This window comes from Chiroxiphia lanceolata, chromosome 1 (assembly GCF_009829145.1).
Source record: "Chiroxiphia lanceolata isolate bChiLan1 chromosome 1, bChiLan1.pri, whole genome shotgun sequence".
NCBI classification, from domain to species: Eukaryota; Metazoa; Chordata; class Aves; order Passeriformes; family Pipridae; genus Chiroxiphia; species Chiroxiphia lanceolata.
Genome location: NC_045637.1, coordinates 139,690,610 through 139,707,368, shown reverse-complemented (window position 1 = coordinate 139,707,368; position 16,759 = coordinate 139,690,610). Strand labels below are relative to the sequence as shown.

The window sequence follows — 16,759 nt, the reverse complement described above, 5'->3', positions numbered from 1 at the left end:
GGGCTGGTGACTGTGCCAGTAATAACTCCGATCTCTAGAATAGGTCTGTAATCCCTTAAGCCCCTGTGCTGCTTGATCTTGGTTCCTTGTAAGGGTGTGATTTATGTGTACACCTATGCCAGGGTTAGCTCTGGATAGAGTTCTGCAGGACCATGGCAGTTACAGAATTCATCCTTCAGTTTCTTATGTGGAAAGTCGTTCTGCTTTTGGCTATATTTCAGGGATTCACTGGTGAAACCAGTCAAATCTCACACTTCACGTAAAATATCCATGAATTTCATATCTATTTGTAATTACTCCAGTGCAAAAGACCTCATTCCCAGAACAGCATTGTGTTTCTTTTCTAATTCGGAATCATAGGTGGACAAATCTGATGTCTCTTCCCATCCTGTGCCAGGTCCAGGAGCTGGGGAAATGCTATGGCACTTCACAGGAGCCACAGAGGATGTGCCCTGACTGTGGCATTGAGCACCAGCTCCCAGGTGCCCATGTGCCCTGGTGCTGCATAGCAGTGGATGGTTGGGAAGGAAGGACATCTATCACATGACTCAATGAAATCTCATTCACTGGACAAGGAAAAGGTACAAAACCTGCAGGATACACTGGGTGTATTCAGGGCTGCTACACAGCTGAATTTTGGCAGAACCTTTGGAAGGCTGCTGTGTTCAAGCAACAGTTTTGTAGCTGGCAGGAGGCCCCTCTGTAGTGGGCTTACATAAAGATGTCAAACAGACCAGGGAGGCAGGAATGTACAGGAATATTCCTTCTGGCCTTTGCCTCTTTCCTTTTCTTTCTCTCCATTCTTTCTTTCTTCTCTTGTTTTTCTCTCTCTTTCTTTTCACTGCATTGCAGTGATTGTTGGCTGGACAAGACCTACTGCCCATCACTTCTGCTTCCCCTTTACAATACGGGCAGACCTGAGCCAGGTCTCAGAAAGCTCAAATTTATCAGTTAGCAACATGCAACTGTGTATTGGTTTGCAGGAAGGAGTGGTGGGTCCTACATTCTTGGGGAAGAAAGGTGCAGATTAAAAGTGCAGAAAGTCAAATAGAAAGTGAAATGATGCAGGGAGACTCTGCTAGGAGCTAAGAGGATCTCAAATCAGAGATTCTTGTAGATATTGTTGATAAACTGTATGGAGTAGTTTTATTTCTCAGGAAAAAACATGGAAACATCTGGAAGTTGGGATTAAGGGACTTGGGGCAAACCAAGGTACAGGAAATCCATGAATGCCTGAAGTTCAGGATGTGGACAAGGAGGATCTAAACTATTACAGTAACAGGGAGCATATTTTGGAACATTTGATGACCAAATCTTAAATTGCAGTTGGATGTGTGTGGGGAGTTATTTTGCACTCTCTATGCAAGGTTTGCAGTGTGACTTTTTTCTGTATCAAGGGTAAGCAGGAGGCAGTCAATAATTGAATGCTTGCACACTTCCCTACTATGCCTTAATATAATGTCAGTCACAGTTTATGTCTAAGATGAGACTTGTACTTGAGGTGTAAGATTTTAGATACCTGAAAAATAGATATCTTCCTCATAAAATGTTGTGATAGAAAACATCCAGCCTTTCAAAAAATTATTACTTTCTTGTGCAAATGAAAAGTTACACTAATACTCATTATAAAAATTTAAATCAGCTTCATGAACAATGGGTTAAGAAATCAGTTGTATTTTGGGAGTAGTAGAAAAGTAATTCTATTTTATTCCAAAATGCAGAACCTCAAAAAAAGGCATGAACATCCCAGCTTAAGGAATAAAATGGGTCTTCAAATACTGATTCTTTAAAGTGAAACTTTAAAGTTTCAAAAAAGTAATTTCAAATTTAGTAAGACAAGAAAAAAGTAGTGCTAGTGTTACAATGTACCTGCTCAAGTACCAAACATTTGTTTGCTTATTTTGCACATTGTAATACTGCTCAACATTTTTTTGATAGTCATAGAAAAAAATCTCTGGTGTTTATGGATGTTCCTGAATAGCAAACTGCACAGAGAACTGCAAGTACAAAGTCTGTAGTCTTGAAATCTGGCCCTATATGTGTAATAGGTGCAAATGTCAGAATCTAATAGCAGGAGTAAAAGTACCTAATCTGTGTAGAACATATATTGCACATCATGCTGTCTTTTCCACAATCTGTGGATAAGAGCATGTTTTTCTTTATAATATCATATTAGTCGGACTTGCATGAGATTATATTTTAGCTGTTAAATACAAAATAAGCACATATAAGTGCATGTAAAATATTTTTGTATGTAAAATACTTTTGACACTGTGTAATACTTTTTTTTCAGGACTGACCAACTTTGCAGGTAGTTTACCTGATCTTATTAGTAGAATGTCTAAAAATAAATCTTCCCCCTTCCATCATGAAAGTATTTGGTGGAGTAAATTGAAGGTTATTCAAATGAAAATAAATTTTCCTGTAGTTTGGCTAAGTGGTAGACTGTTATTTTTCAGAAAATACCAAATGTATCTGACAGAATCATGTGCCACCTGCTAGTGTTTCTAGGCACATGTTAGGCTAACCTGTCAGCCTTGGCTAACCTGTCAGCCTTCATATCACTCTCTTCTCTACTGTTCATGAACGTCTCTTGCTCTCATCTTCCAGTATTAGCCAAGATTTTATTTTAAATTTCAGTAAAGAATGTGATTACTGAAAAAAAAAGAAATAAAAATATAGGAAAACTGCATATTATAGTTAAGATATGTATTTTCTAACAACCTAGATTGTGCTGATCAGGAAAAAGAAATACTTTTATGATAAATTTACTAGGTAGGAAATATTGGCAAATGGTGAACTCTCAAATTATTATTATAATTGGCAACTCTGAAGCACTCGAATAGCTCTCTCCTCAAAATACAGTACAAACAATCATTCCTCATCACAAGAGACATATAAAATTCATAACAGCCAATTGAATTTTGACCATTAACAACAACTCTGATGAATTTCTGTGTAGTGGAGGTTTAATTAATGTTGAGAGGGTCACACATTCCCAAGAGTTTCATAGCTGATGAGATGAAAGACAATTTAGAAATAAAAGGGCAAAAAAGCAAACAAAAAGTGAAATTCTATAAAAGATGAGAAAAAAGAGATGATATGTCAAACATTAAGGACTGAGGAAAAGAATGTAAAATAACTGATGTTTGATTCTCCTCTTTCTGCAGGATTGTATTCTATTTTAAAAGCAGGTAATTAAATTAATGAACTATGGTTTTGACACTGTAACTATAGTACCTTTAAAATAATAGTAAATTGCCAGAGCTGTCTGAATGTGACTTCAGGCTTTATATTCACAAAGTAGATAATCGAATCATTATCTTTCCTAAAGAATTATGTCTGAAAGCTACAAAGAGTTTTAAGTAGACAGAACAATATTCTTCATTGTTTTTAGGTGTTCCACATTGACTAGGCTCAATTTAATCACAGCTCACTATACACACAGTTATTTCAGAGGCAAGCCTCTGCTTCAGCCATGTCTTCATCTATATTTGTTTTTCCTATTCTCTCACTAAGCCCTGTTTTTGTTTTATTTCTCCAGAGGACATCTGTCTCTTAGTTCTTCATAAACTATTGCTATCATTTTGTTTTTCTTGCAAAATCTTTTTTTTTTGCTAGCTTAAAATGTCTTTTCTGTTTCAACAGTGTGTTAGCTCTCCAGTAGTCTGTAGAGGCACAGATCCTTCCTAGTTCAACCTCATTAAATTTTCTCCTCAGATTCACTTCCACTGGTTTCCCAAATTAGTTGGATACATAAAATTAAAATAGCTGTAATAACATCAAGGCTTTTATCCTCTTTGTGAGCCAAGTACTAGGCAAAATCAAAATTGCTTAGGCAGGTCTGATACTGTCACACAAGGTCAATAGTACATCTGTATTATGGACAGCATATGTCTCATCTCAAAGCCTCCAGTCAGGGTTTACAATGTTAAATTCAGTGTTAAAATACTGGTAACAGTAGTGCTGTTTGTGTAGGATTTTTTCTTTTTAAAATTTAATCCTAGACCCTTTTCTCATTCAATTCTATTTCCTTCTAATTTTAGCATGTTCTTTTTAAAAACATATATGCTTTATTTTCCTTAGATGAAGCATCTTAACAAAATTGCCCAGATGCAACTGGGGAAGAAATACACTCCTAAACTGAAACTTTCACAAAAAAGTAGAAGATAAACTTGCACTGTTAGAGATATTATATATTACCTTGGCCAGGTTTTCTGTGGTTTTGGGGTCACCATTTCACTTCCTTCCAAGTTTGAGGTTTGAGAAGTTACTAGGAAATCTATTATTCCTAGTCCAGTGAAGTAAAAGTTCATATGTTTGCACATGAACTGTTAGAGTCTTGCCTTCTCTATAGTAGAATCCAATTACTATGAATCAGAAAAGGAAAGCTAAGGGGATGGATACATTTCTTGGAAGAGTTTTCAAGACAGAATCAACGGTTGCCTAACAAAACCTTCTGGTTCGTGCAGAAAATAATGGACTTATTCTTTTGTTTGGAAACTCTTTTCAATTTCATAAAATACAACAATTTATATTCACTGTATCTGGGTCATGAGATATATGTCACTTCTGCCACTGTGTAGGGTCAGGGTCAAGATATTAATCTGCAATTAAAACTGCAGCTTCTGTGCATTGTTGTAGTCCAGTGTGAATGTTTTGGATTTTAAGACTTCATGATGCCTGTGATTTTCCACTGGCTTTACTTATATTAATCTGTATGGTTTACATACTGCCAGGCTGTAGCTAAAGAACGCCAGAAGATTCAGGAAGTGGGTCAGGGAATTATTCCATAACTCAGTTATACTTGTCCATAACTCATGTCTTAACAAGTTGCAGCTTGTATGTTTTATAAACTGAAATGAAATATTGGAACTAATATATAAACCATAACAAAACTCAGAGTGTTTAGAGATTCACTAGCGTAGAAAAACTGCCTTGCTGAAGCATATTATTCATGTTGTACTGCAATACTCAGTCTTTCATTATGCTTTATCAAAATTTATTTAAATTTTGAATTATTTTCCAGGAGAAAATTACAAAAGGGCCTGTGATTTGAGAGCGTCAAGTTTAACAGAAAATAAAAAACTGACAAAGTATTAAACTAAGAATTCTGTTTCATACTTTACTACTTATTTTGGACTCCTCGTTTTATAAAAATGACAGTATTTTAATAATATTTTAGGCTGGGATTCCACTTAAACAATGTTTTTGTTCTAGAAGTTTTTTCATTCCATTAATGAATTTTAATTGAAAATTTTCTGGTATAACAATATCATTTGACCTACTGTCTTTTGGATATCACATTATGCTATTTTGTTTGTTCAGTATTTTCTAAAAATGTGTTGACTTGGTATGTTTGGTCTCAGTTTTGTCAAATTTATGGTAATTGCCATTCTGATTACATATACTCGTAATCAAAACTAGGTGTTATTATACAGAAGAATGACAAAACTGCCCACAAACAGCAATTTACTTTCTTGTTACTCAGTCATGGACATGCTATCACAGACAGGCACATTATTCTGTCTATCCAGGAATTACTTAATACAGTAAATGAAATAAACTTTTACACTGGAAAAATAAATATCAAACATAGATCTAAACAAAAAAACCCTGTTCTTGACATTGCCATGCAAAGTAAAACAATATTTCATTTTCTGGTTGCATTCAGTCATGTTCACTCTAAATCGTAATACAAATTAAATAAATTAATTAAAACACCCTTCAAATAGGTACCATATTTATAGAGATGTTTGTGAGCCAAAAACTGTATAATTGTCTTTTTATTTAATCTTGCTTTCTCTGAAGAAACTGAAATGCACTGTAACTTTATTGTAATGTTTATATATTTCCATGCATGGAGGTTCATTTTACTACAAATTGAGCAACAAATTTGGAATAATCTTCTTTATAATCTTGTTAGTACTTTTATTACTTGTACTCCAATAATGCCTTCAGGTTTCAGTTGAAAGAGGGGAAGAGGGATACTGGGAAAAGGCATCTGGTCAGTAGCAGGAAGCAATTTTGTCAAAGGACTCAAAGATCATTGGTATCCTGAGTCCAGGTATAAGTGGTGCCTTTTTCTTAAAACTGTCCTTTCCCTAGTGGCAATTGTGACAGTTCTGAACTCTGATGCAGATCTCTGCTGTAGGTCACCCAAAGTGGCCTAATTATACCACTTATGATGTCAGAGTGTTCAAGCAGAAGGAACAGGGAGGGTAGGAGTGCCATAGAGTGGGTTAGATACCCTGCAGTCTCCTGCACAGCTCCTGTGCAGTCTCAACTGCCTGTAGAGCTAATGCTTCTGCCTGCTGGCAGATCCTCTGCAAAAAAACTTTAGTAGTGTTTATCCCTTCCAGAGATGACTCTAAAGGAAATTTTGTATCTTTCTTTCCTAGCCCGCTGAACTGAGATCATCATTTCAACACTTAAAGCCTTGTATTGACTGGGAAGGGTTTAATTGGGATGGGACATGGGCTATTGAAATCTTAAGCCTATTTTACTATCTATTCTCTGTATTTAATCGTATTATCTATTATGGGTCAATCCTCTTTTTAAAGAAAAGAAGGAAATATCAAAAACATTTAATATTTACAAAATTTAAGGGTAGTAAAAGTTCACAAAAAATAAACAACAGAAAATAGGACTAGAGCAGAATGCAGGAGGTCATTGACTCCATCTGTTTGCCTCCGAAACAGCATCAATTCTTTGTGTGTCTTCTGGACAAATAGCTCTCTATCTTTTCTTTCATGTTGTGGAGATTTCATAAGTGCTGCAAGCAATATATTAAAAAATTCAAATATCCTTACCTTTATTTATTTATTTATTTATTTTCCTAGCATAGATCAGCCCTGATGCCATTTAACCCAATTATTTCTTGTCTTACTCACACTGGATCTGGTGAACGCATGATTGCCGTTGTAGCTGTCCTTTAAACCACCTCCTACCTCAGGGTAAACTGCTCCAGTTCCTTCAGTTTTTCTGTGAAGATCATACTTTTGAGATATTTCGATGTCCTCTGGTCTTTATCAACTTTATCAGTATCTTTTTTGAAGTGTGATACCTAGAATGAACACAGCACTTAATCAGTGCCAAACCAAAGAAGGATGATTTCTTGTATCTTACAAGTCTGGGTGTAAGCCTCTCTGTAAAGTTTGCTTTTTTTGTTTGGCAACACTGTGATATTGGTAGATTATATTGTGTTCCATTAATAGCAACAGATTTTTATCTGCAGTTCTGCAAGCTCGTCATGGCATCAGCCAATTCTCTCAGCACCAAAGAGCAGAATTTATTAAGCTCATCTAGTATGAAAACATCTAAGTTATCTAAGTACTTACTGACTAGTTAATTATGTCCTTAGCATAGGCAGTGTTCACTATGCCATCACTGACATTAAGTAAACATTAGTAGAAAACAGTAAAAGTTAATGCATAAAAAAGACCCCTTAATGCTTTTAGCTTTCTTAGTTTCATTTGTTGAAAGCTTGCCATTGACTAACAGGTTTTTTCCTCTTGATTATTACAGAAATATCAAACAAAATGATGGTTTGAACTTATGTGTTCCTTGGTAACTGTATTTTAGTTTGTGTCCTTATTTGCTTGTGTTTTTCTTTTATTTTCGTTCTTATTTGATCTTGTCAGTAGTTATGTAATTGTCATTTGCAAGCTCTGAGTATCATAACAGAGACATTACACATACATTGCACAGAAGATGTTTTACTGATAGTGTAATGGTGATACTGGTTTATTTTCGTTTAATTTATGGATATATATGTTATACCAATATATAGAAAGAGAGGCACATTTTTAACTAAGTCTGTGTTTAATTTCAAGCCTTAAAATTGATTGTTGATCTGCCAGTAGAGTCTATTTGCATCCAACATATCAGATTTCAAATGGTATAACAACATGATGCAGATTTTATGTCAACTTAATGGAGAGGTAACTATTTCCATGCATGTTAAAATCTATTTTGTAACTACTGCAGTACTTACTGTAATGATAACTTCAAGAAACAAAAAAAGAATTGTTGAAACCGTCACTTATATTTCTTATTTTATGGAACTGATGCTTCAGCACATATGAGAAATATTTTATTGTGGTTTTACATTAAAAACACTTTAAGTGGTGTGTTCATTTTTGAAGCCAAAAAAATAAAATGCATATATATGTATTTTATATACAGTTCTATTTTTTATTTAGTATAAGAAAAATAAAAGTTGTTTATTTTTTAAAAATCTGGTCTATATTAAATATCATATGCCAACTATTATTCATGTAAGATAAGGGAATTATGGCTTATTATGTTAGATATAAGTGGAGTTTCACTGTAGGAGAAGCAGTCTGCAAAAGAAGAGACATCACTTTTCAGGTTAGTGATATACTTCTGCATTTATGTAAAATAATAAAAAGATAAGTTTTCTCTTAAAACACCTGCTGCAAAGTTTTTATTATACAAAGCGAAGTAAATAACAAGGCCTAAGATATGTGAAATGACCACAAATTTCATAAAAGCAGAGCTGTTAGTTTTTTTGATCTGTAAGATATTCAATATAGTCTTTAAATCATATCATATGGATTTTTAAAAAAATAATTTAGTTTTGTTTGTGTGGATAAACTGATTTCCCTATGAAAACATTTGGGAAATTCTTACACTATTTCATACCCTGGGACATATTTTCAAATTAGATGAAAATATGTTATTAAAGCAAGACACATTTCATTCTTCTGAAGTCAAGATGATAACGATGATTAAAAAAAGATAACTTAAAAAAGTTGTGGGCATCTTCCTTTAGCACACTATATGCTACAGATGTTTAAAAATTACCTTTATATTTAAATATTTTTTTGTGGGGAAATTCTGTATATATCTATAGCTATGAGACATTTAAGTAAAAATTATGAAGTACTATCAGCATACACTTTGTTGATTAGCAGAAGTGTTTTGTCTGATGTGAGTTACTGGTCTCAAACTTTATGAAGTAGTTCTTACATTCTTTTTGGATTTTTTCACTTGCGATTCTCTACTACATTTATCCTAACTGTAGGAAGAGCATGTTGAATTTAAATATTTGGTTTTTGCTAGATCTACTTGTTTCATATTAGCAAACTTTACTCAGTTTTTCAGTATTCTGTATTTCATTATGATGTGCACAACTGGAAGGGGTTGGCTAAAAGTCCTTTACAGATTCAAAAGTGTCATTTAGAAGAGATGGGCTTGGGCAGCACAGTTCAGATCTGGGTGGGATCCAAAGCTTCCCTAGAATTCAGAGGCATGCAGAAGGTGGATACTGTAATTTGTTTTACTAGGTATTCCAAATTGTAACTTCCACAGTTGGCATTGTTCATGTGCTTCAGCTTCTGTTGCAGCTACATGGTAGCTCAGCCCTCCTAATTTCCATTCAGCTTGGTCCATCCCTGATTTTGTTAACACTAAACCTTTATTATAGGTTCAAAAGAATCCACTGTCATATGGTTTAACTCTCTGTGTTGTGTTCTTTGATCTTTTCCTTGCTTTAAGTCTAGTAGCAGTGACTGAAATAGAGCTTATTGTTTAGAAAATCTTCCAATCTTGACTGAAAAATTTCCACTGATGGAAAACTTATCATCACTCCTAAATAATTTCTTCCAAAGGATAATTAACCACACAATGGAAAACTTGCACTTTGCTCCTCATCTAAGTTTTAGTACCTTTAACTTCAAATCATCAAATCTCTGTGCTAGAATGTAGAGCTCTCTATGATCACGCTCCTATTCGTAATAGATTTATTTAGTCACTATGAATGATTCATACCTTAATTTACTTTTTAATAAACTAAATAGTATTCCTCGTGTCTCTCTTAATGCAACTGTTTTCCAGGCTTACAATAATTTGAATTTTTCTTTTCTGAATCATCTCCAACTTTTCACTTTCCTTCTAGAACAGTTAAAAGGAAAATTAGACACAGAATTTCAGTGGTAATTGCACAAGTGCCTAAGTGCCTAAAAAGAGAGAATATGTATGTTCCTATGCAGTTCTTCCAATTATATATCCCAAAATTCATCCTTTTAATCAAATATTACACTGTAATCTCAAATTCATATCCAACATCCCTAGTCTGTTTTATATACTGTTTCCAAAACAGAACTCTTCAAGTTATATCCTGTTTTCATTATTTGTGTGACCTTCAAACCCCCCTGTATTGGGCAGATCAAAAGGCAATGTATCCCAATAACCTGACTGCAACAGGAGGGGAGACATGATGATCAGGATGGAAGTTTTCTGTGGTTAAAGTTCATCTTTTGCATTCTGATGTCCTGACTTCTGATTTTCACAAATGTGGGAAACTTGACTATATAACCTATAGCAGTGTGAAACACTGTTCTTATCATAGTCCATCAAGGCAGAAGAAACCCAGTACCACCAAAGATTGCCCAGGGCAAACACAGCTTTCTAATACTCTCAAGCTGCCACTTGTTTTTAACGCGGGAGGTTAAGAATTGAATGACATATTTATGTTTTTATTGACCTTCAGTAAAAATTTTTAACTTTCACAGAATCATTTCACAACTACTTCCACTAGTCTTTTACCTTATTTGAAGAACCAGCTACCTTAACCCTATTATACCTCATTATGAAAGGAGATTGTATTAAAAGAAACATAGGACAGTCAACCCCTCTGTCCTATTCAAGGCCATCCCTAACACTGTCAATCTCTATGGTATCCCTTCAGGTGTCCTTCTCTTAGACTAAAAAAATTTTGGATTGTCTTAGCTGCTCTTTTCTGAAAGTTTTCCAGTGCTATAGTAACCTTCCTGAGGGGGAAGCTGTAGAATTGCATGAAGTTTTTAAGTTGTATGTGAACTGTAGATTTATACTGTGGTATAGTGACATTCTCTGTTCCATATTTGTTGCCAAATAAGTCCCAATATTCTGTTTATTTGTTTTCCATCTCCCCCAGCCTCAAGATATCATTTCTAATTTTTAATGGTCAGCTGAAAAACTATCATTTCATCTGTGGAGTTAGGATTACTTTTTCTGATGTGCATAATTTCTCATTTTCTCATTTGCTGTTTTACTGCCCTCTTAGTCCTAGTAATTTTTTTAGCAGCTTGTCACAACAGGTCCTGAATTATAATATTGTCAACAAACTTTGTCACTTAACTAGTCCTTCCATTTCTCTGGGTGTTTACGAGTACGTTGAATCACATAACTTCAACATGGATCCACGAAACTCCACTAAATCACATCCCTTTATTGAACTGACTTTTTGCTCCTATCCTCAGTTTCCTGTCCTTCAGTCATTCTTTCCAATCCAAATAATGGTCTTTCCTATTATAATACAGTGGCTTAGTTTCTTTTCTTAGGTCTTTCCTTTTTTGACTTTGTCAAAATCCTTATGGAGTCCGCTTGGATATATCAACTGGATCTCCATTGCCACAGCTTGGTGACTTTTGCAAGAGATTCTCTGTAGCTCTAAGTATATCATATTGTTGCAAGAATATTATATTCACTGACTGCTAATTCTGTTCTTTATTACAATCTACCAATTTGTCCAGCGCATATTTTTGGCTAAAAGGCCTTGGATAACATTTGAGCTGTTTCCGAAGTTGACATAACATTTGTTGTTTCACAGGACAGTAACAGGGCAGTTTGAAGTGAGGGGACATGTGCCACCTCTGCTGAATCAACTGTTATACTGTTTCCTTTATAACTCAGCTGAATATTATCTAATAGTGGCAATTTGTTATTGTTCATAAATGTCAGGGTTTTTTAATAAACACTTTCTACAGGGGCTTCAGTCTCGGAAAGAAAATCCTCTGAAATATCCACAATGAAAGATTCCTGTTGGAGTCTCTGGAATACCAATGCAAAAATGCAGACAGGATCTCTGAAATGTCTGTATCTTCACTCAGTGTTCTTTTGCTATCTGCAAACACTTGTACAAAGCTCACAATACTTGACTGCCTATTTTACTGGTCCATTCACAGAAAGCCATATTAGTCATTTGTCACCTGAGCTATTCACTCACTTGAATCTTTATGACATTTACAGACTTTATCAATAATTCCCTTTCTTTCTATGTCTGTGTTTTTTAACACAATAGAATCAAAATACTCTAACATGTTTCTTCTTTAGTAGTGATTTTAGTAGTATGAGTGGAAGTGATTACGTTTTATAATAAGAGCACTTTACAGATTTGTTAATTATTTGCTTTATTTTAGGCAGGTGATCCAACGGCTACTGTAATCGCACTGTGTTCAATGAGAGATTTCAATATGGCTCAAGAATCGTGTCAGCTGGCTTTCAAAGACACTGGATGTCTTGAAGTGTTAATTAATTTACTTGATACAGAAGAAACTAACTGTCAGGTAAGCAGCTTTGTCAAATAGATCTATGAATATGCCCTTTCTATTAGAATATTGTTTCAATTTTCAAAGTTATAGAGTGTAAAGAAAATTGATTTCTTTCTTTACTCATTCCTCTATTTTCTTTTTTCTTCATATTTTTGAGAAAGAAATCAATTTCTTTGACTTTCAGTTTCTTAAATATGAAAGATAAGATGTTTTAGATAACCCAGCATTTTAAACAGTGGTAATGTTTTTTATAATTAAATAATGTTTAACATCTGTTTTTTCCCATTATTTAGACTGGTTCATTAAAAATCCTGAAGGAAATTAGTCAAAATATACTGATCAGACATGCAATTGCAGATCTTGGGGGCTTAGAGATCATGGTGAAAATACTGGACTCTCCAGATAAAGATCTAAAATGTTTGGCAGCTGAAACAATTGCTCATGTTGCTAGATTTAAACGAGCACGAAAGACAGTAAGGCAATATGGAGGAATCAGGAAATTGGTAAGCAGACATTAAAATTTGTACCCTTGTCATATGTGTATTTTTGTTAAAAAAATACATCATGTGTTATATACGTGATTATTGTGGTAGTACTTACCATAATTAAAAAGCAGTATAATATCAAACTTCCCTTTAGATATTAAAAAATATGGGTTTTTTTAGGTTGGGCTGTTGGAGTGTGTTTCAGTGGGAACACCATACCAAGCCAAAGATACTGAAATAGCACGCTGTAGTGCTTTGGCACTCTGGAGCTGCAGCAAAAGCACCAAAAATAAGAAAGCAATCCGTAAAGCTGGTGGCATTCCATTGTTAGCTACATGGCTCAAATGCTCAGATGCAAACATCTTAATCCCAGTAGTGGGAACACTACAAGAATGTGCCTCAGAGGTAAGTAAACACGTATAGCTAAGTTATTTCTAAGCATTAAAACAATTGCCTACTAAAAGGAAGTATTACATTTTAATGTCACTTAAATCGGGGCAGTTATCCCATCAGGAAGTAGATGCTTTGTGTGATCGAAGTGTTTTTGAGAAGGTCACAGCTTGTAATGAAGTAAAGGCCATGTATTTTTTATTTAAATGGCTGGGAGTAGTATGTGAACCACGGCAGATTTCACAGCTTTGAGTATATTCAGTTTTTAAATTCAAATACAAATATTTTTTACCACGACCATATATGTGATTACGTGACTGGGACAGTTCTGTTTAATATCTTTATCAGTGATGGGGACAACGAGATCAAGGGCACCCTCAGTCAGTTTGCAGACAACACCAAGTAGGGTGGGAATGTTGAATTGCTGGAGGGCAGGAAGGCTCTGCAGAGGGATCTGGGCAGGCTGGATCCATGGGCTGAGGCCAATGGTATGAGGTTCAACAAGGCAAAATGCCGGGTCCTGCACTTGGGTCACAACAACCCCAGGCAGTGCTACAGACTGGGGGAACAGTTGTTGGAAAACTACCTGGCAGAAAAGGACCTCGGGGTGCTGGTTGACAGTGACTGAACATGAGCTAGATTGTGCCCAGGTGGCCAAGAAGGTCAGTGGCATCCTGGCCTGTATCAGCAATAGCGTGGCCAGCAGGACCAGGGCAGTGATCACCCCCTCTCGGCACTACTGATGCTGCGCCTCAAATCCTGTCAGTTCTGGGCCCCTCACTTCAAGAGAGACTTTGAGGTGCTGGAGTCCAGAGAAGGACAGCAGAGCTAGAGAAGGATCTGGAGCACCAGTCTGATGAGGAGCAGCTGAGGGAGCTGGGGTTGTTTAGCCTGGAGAAAAGGAGATAAGGAGGATCTGATAACTCCATGCAGCTGCCTGAAAGGAGGTTGTAGCGACATAGGGATTGGTCTCTTCTCCCAGCTAACAAGCAATAGGACCAGAGAAAATGGCCTCAGATTGAATCAGAGGAGGTTTAGTTGGGGTATTAGGAAAAATTTTTTCACTGAAAGGGTTGTCAAGCGTTGGAACGGGCTGCCCAGGGAAGTAGTTGAGTCACCATCCCTGGACCTGTTCAAAAGACACGTAGATGTGGCACTTAGGGACATAGTTTAGAGGTGGACTTGGCAGTGCTGGGTTAATGGTTGGACTCAAAGGTCTTGAAGGTCTTTTCCAATCTAAATTATTCTAATTTTTTATGATTCTATACCTCCATTTGTAGAATCATATTTGAAAGTAGGGTGTGTTGCACTTCAGGTAAAAAATATAAATACGTTCTCTTGGAGAATTCGAGACACGGAAGACATGAGTTTTCAAAAGAGTTTACATTATTGAATGCTGTAAAAATTTAGTTTCTTGAATTTAAAAATTAGTTTCTTGAATTACACAAATTTAGGCATGTTGCATGAGACACAAACCTGGCAGGTTTCAGGTTAAATAAGTCTATATTGAGAAGGTGACATTTTTGAGGGTTCGTGTCTGGCCTAACTTGGAAAGAATACTAAATGCATCTCTTAAAATGATATTTCCCCTCTCTTGAACAATGATCCCCTGTTACAATGCCTGTTTTTGTAACCTTGTTCTAGGTATAGATCTGTTGGTTATCAATGAAGTGGGTGGGTACTTCTTGATCCCGTTCTGAAGCACCTTTTACTTTCTTGTCTCTGAGCAGGGAGTCTGGACACCTTTCACAATATTCTGCATTCTCTTTAAGCCAAGTGGCTACACAATAGGCATTGCAGCACCTGGTTTTACAGGTGATTGGAAGAGCACTACGGAGAATTTCTATACTTGCTTACCTTTGAGATCCTGAGTAGTATTTTCAAGGCAATGATTACTTGTGCTTTTTACAAAGTACAAGACTTCTCAATACCAAACCCTAGAATTGTAGCACTATATTATTATTGTGACCTATTAACTATTAATATACTGGATTTAAAAGATGCAGTTTATCTTTTTAGCCAAGTTACAGGCTTGCAATAAAGACAGAGGGAATGATTGAGAACCTGGTGAAAAATTTGAGTAGTGAACATGAGGAGCTTCAGATGCATTGTGCAAGTGCCATATTTAAGGTAATTTTATTATAATCAGTAGATCAGAGCCAGGATTAGCCCCTTGTTTTCATGTGGTTGTCGGTTTTAATATTTCTTAATTTCACTATTTCTCTAATATGTAAGAAATTACTTTATAAAAATGTTGTGAATATTTTAACTGCATATTTAATATTGTAGTTAAGTTCCTACTTGCTCTTCTTTTGTGCAAGTCCTAAATTGCACAGGTAGCCAATGGAGAGAAGCCTCTTTGGATTTTTTATGTTTGTTTGCTCATAAAGTGGACAATGTGACAGTATAAGCACTGCTGCATATACAGTAGCAGTTTACTGTCAAACTCTCTTAGTGAGTTGTTAGCATTTTCAGGTACTTTAATACAATATTTGTTTTATTCTGTATTAGATTTTACTAGTTACAATGTAATACAGCTAGCTTTTGAAGACATAATTTTACACATTTTTATATAATGTATATGTTTAATTGTTTTGTATAGTGTGCAGAAGATAAACAAATACGTGACCTGGTTAGACAACATGGAGGTCTACAACCACTCTCTATTCTGCTTGATAACTCTGAAAACAAGAAACTTCTGGCAGCTGTGACAGGAGCAATCTGGAAATGTGCTATCAGTATAGAAAACGTGTCAAAGTAACAGTTTAATTTTACAAGCATTTATTACATGATTGTGTTTTGATTTTATGGGCCTCTATTTTTTTCAGAATTGTTGTGTCATGGTTCTTCAAAAACATTCTTTATAATCAGTTGGACTTTCAGCTTAGGTTTCATAGTACTTAAAAAACTGCCACCTGACCTCATCAGGGCACGGTGGACAGTGTTCAGATCCTAGAATGTCAAGAGTCAATGGAGACAAGCAATGCCTCTAAAGAATAGCTAAGACATAGGACACTGAGTCGGGAGGTGTACTAGCGCATACTAAACATTTGATACATGGACATATCTGATATCCTCTCTCCTCCATGTAGCTTACAAGCTGGAATCACTGCTGCATGGTAGACAGAGTTCTTAGTACACTTTAATGTCTTACATCAAGAGAGACAGAGAGCAAATGGTGTCATTCTAGGGTAGATGTCTAATACGTATTAGAAATATATTGGAGTTTAGGATAGTTAGTCTCGATGCTGCTTTTGTTGACTACAGAAGGGTCTCAGGAAAGTAGCTTAGTCTGGAGACCCAGCTTCTAAATGAGTGGAATTAACTGATGAGAGTCCTACCATAGGTACCTACAACCTCTCTGTACCAAGGTCCTGAGTAATTGTCTGAGAATGTGACAGCATGAGTTATCACCCTCCACCTTTCATGGAACAGCTTCATGATTGAGAATACTTGATGTCCTCATCTAAAATTAATTTACCATATTCATGCACCTTACCTCTAAAAAAAGCTGGCTCTGCTGCATATGTGTTAGGTTTCCTAGAA

The 16,759-nt window shown here is 35.7% G+C and overlaps 1 protein-coding gene across 3 annotated transcripts in view; it reads left to right on the top strand.

The window, feature by feature from the left end:
* The window catches only part of ARMC4 (armadillo repeat containing 4), a 78,713-nt gene that overhangs the window by 14,369 nt on the left and 47,585 nt on the right, over window positions 1-16,759 (top strand). For all 3 annotated transcript variants that reach the window (XM_032705521.1, XM_032705540.1, XM_032705530.1), the window contains exons 11-15: window positions 12,207-12,353; window positions 12,632-12,841; window positions 13,004-13,228; window positions 15,233-15,343; window positions 15,816-15,970. In XM_032705521.1, the coding sequence (XP_032561412.1) occupies window positions 12,207-12,353; window positions 12,632-12,841; window positions 13,004-13,228; window positions 15,233-15,343; window positions 15,816-15,970 (848 nt within the window). The remainder of the gene's footprint in view (window positions 1-12,206; window positions 12,354-12,631; window positions 12,842-13,003; window positions 13,229-15,232; window positions 15,344-15,815; window positions 15,971-16,759) is intronic.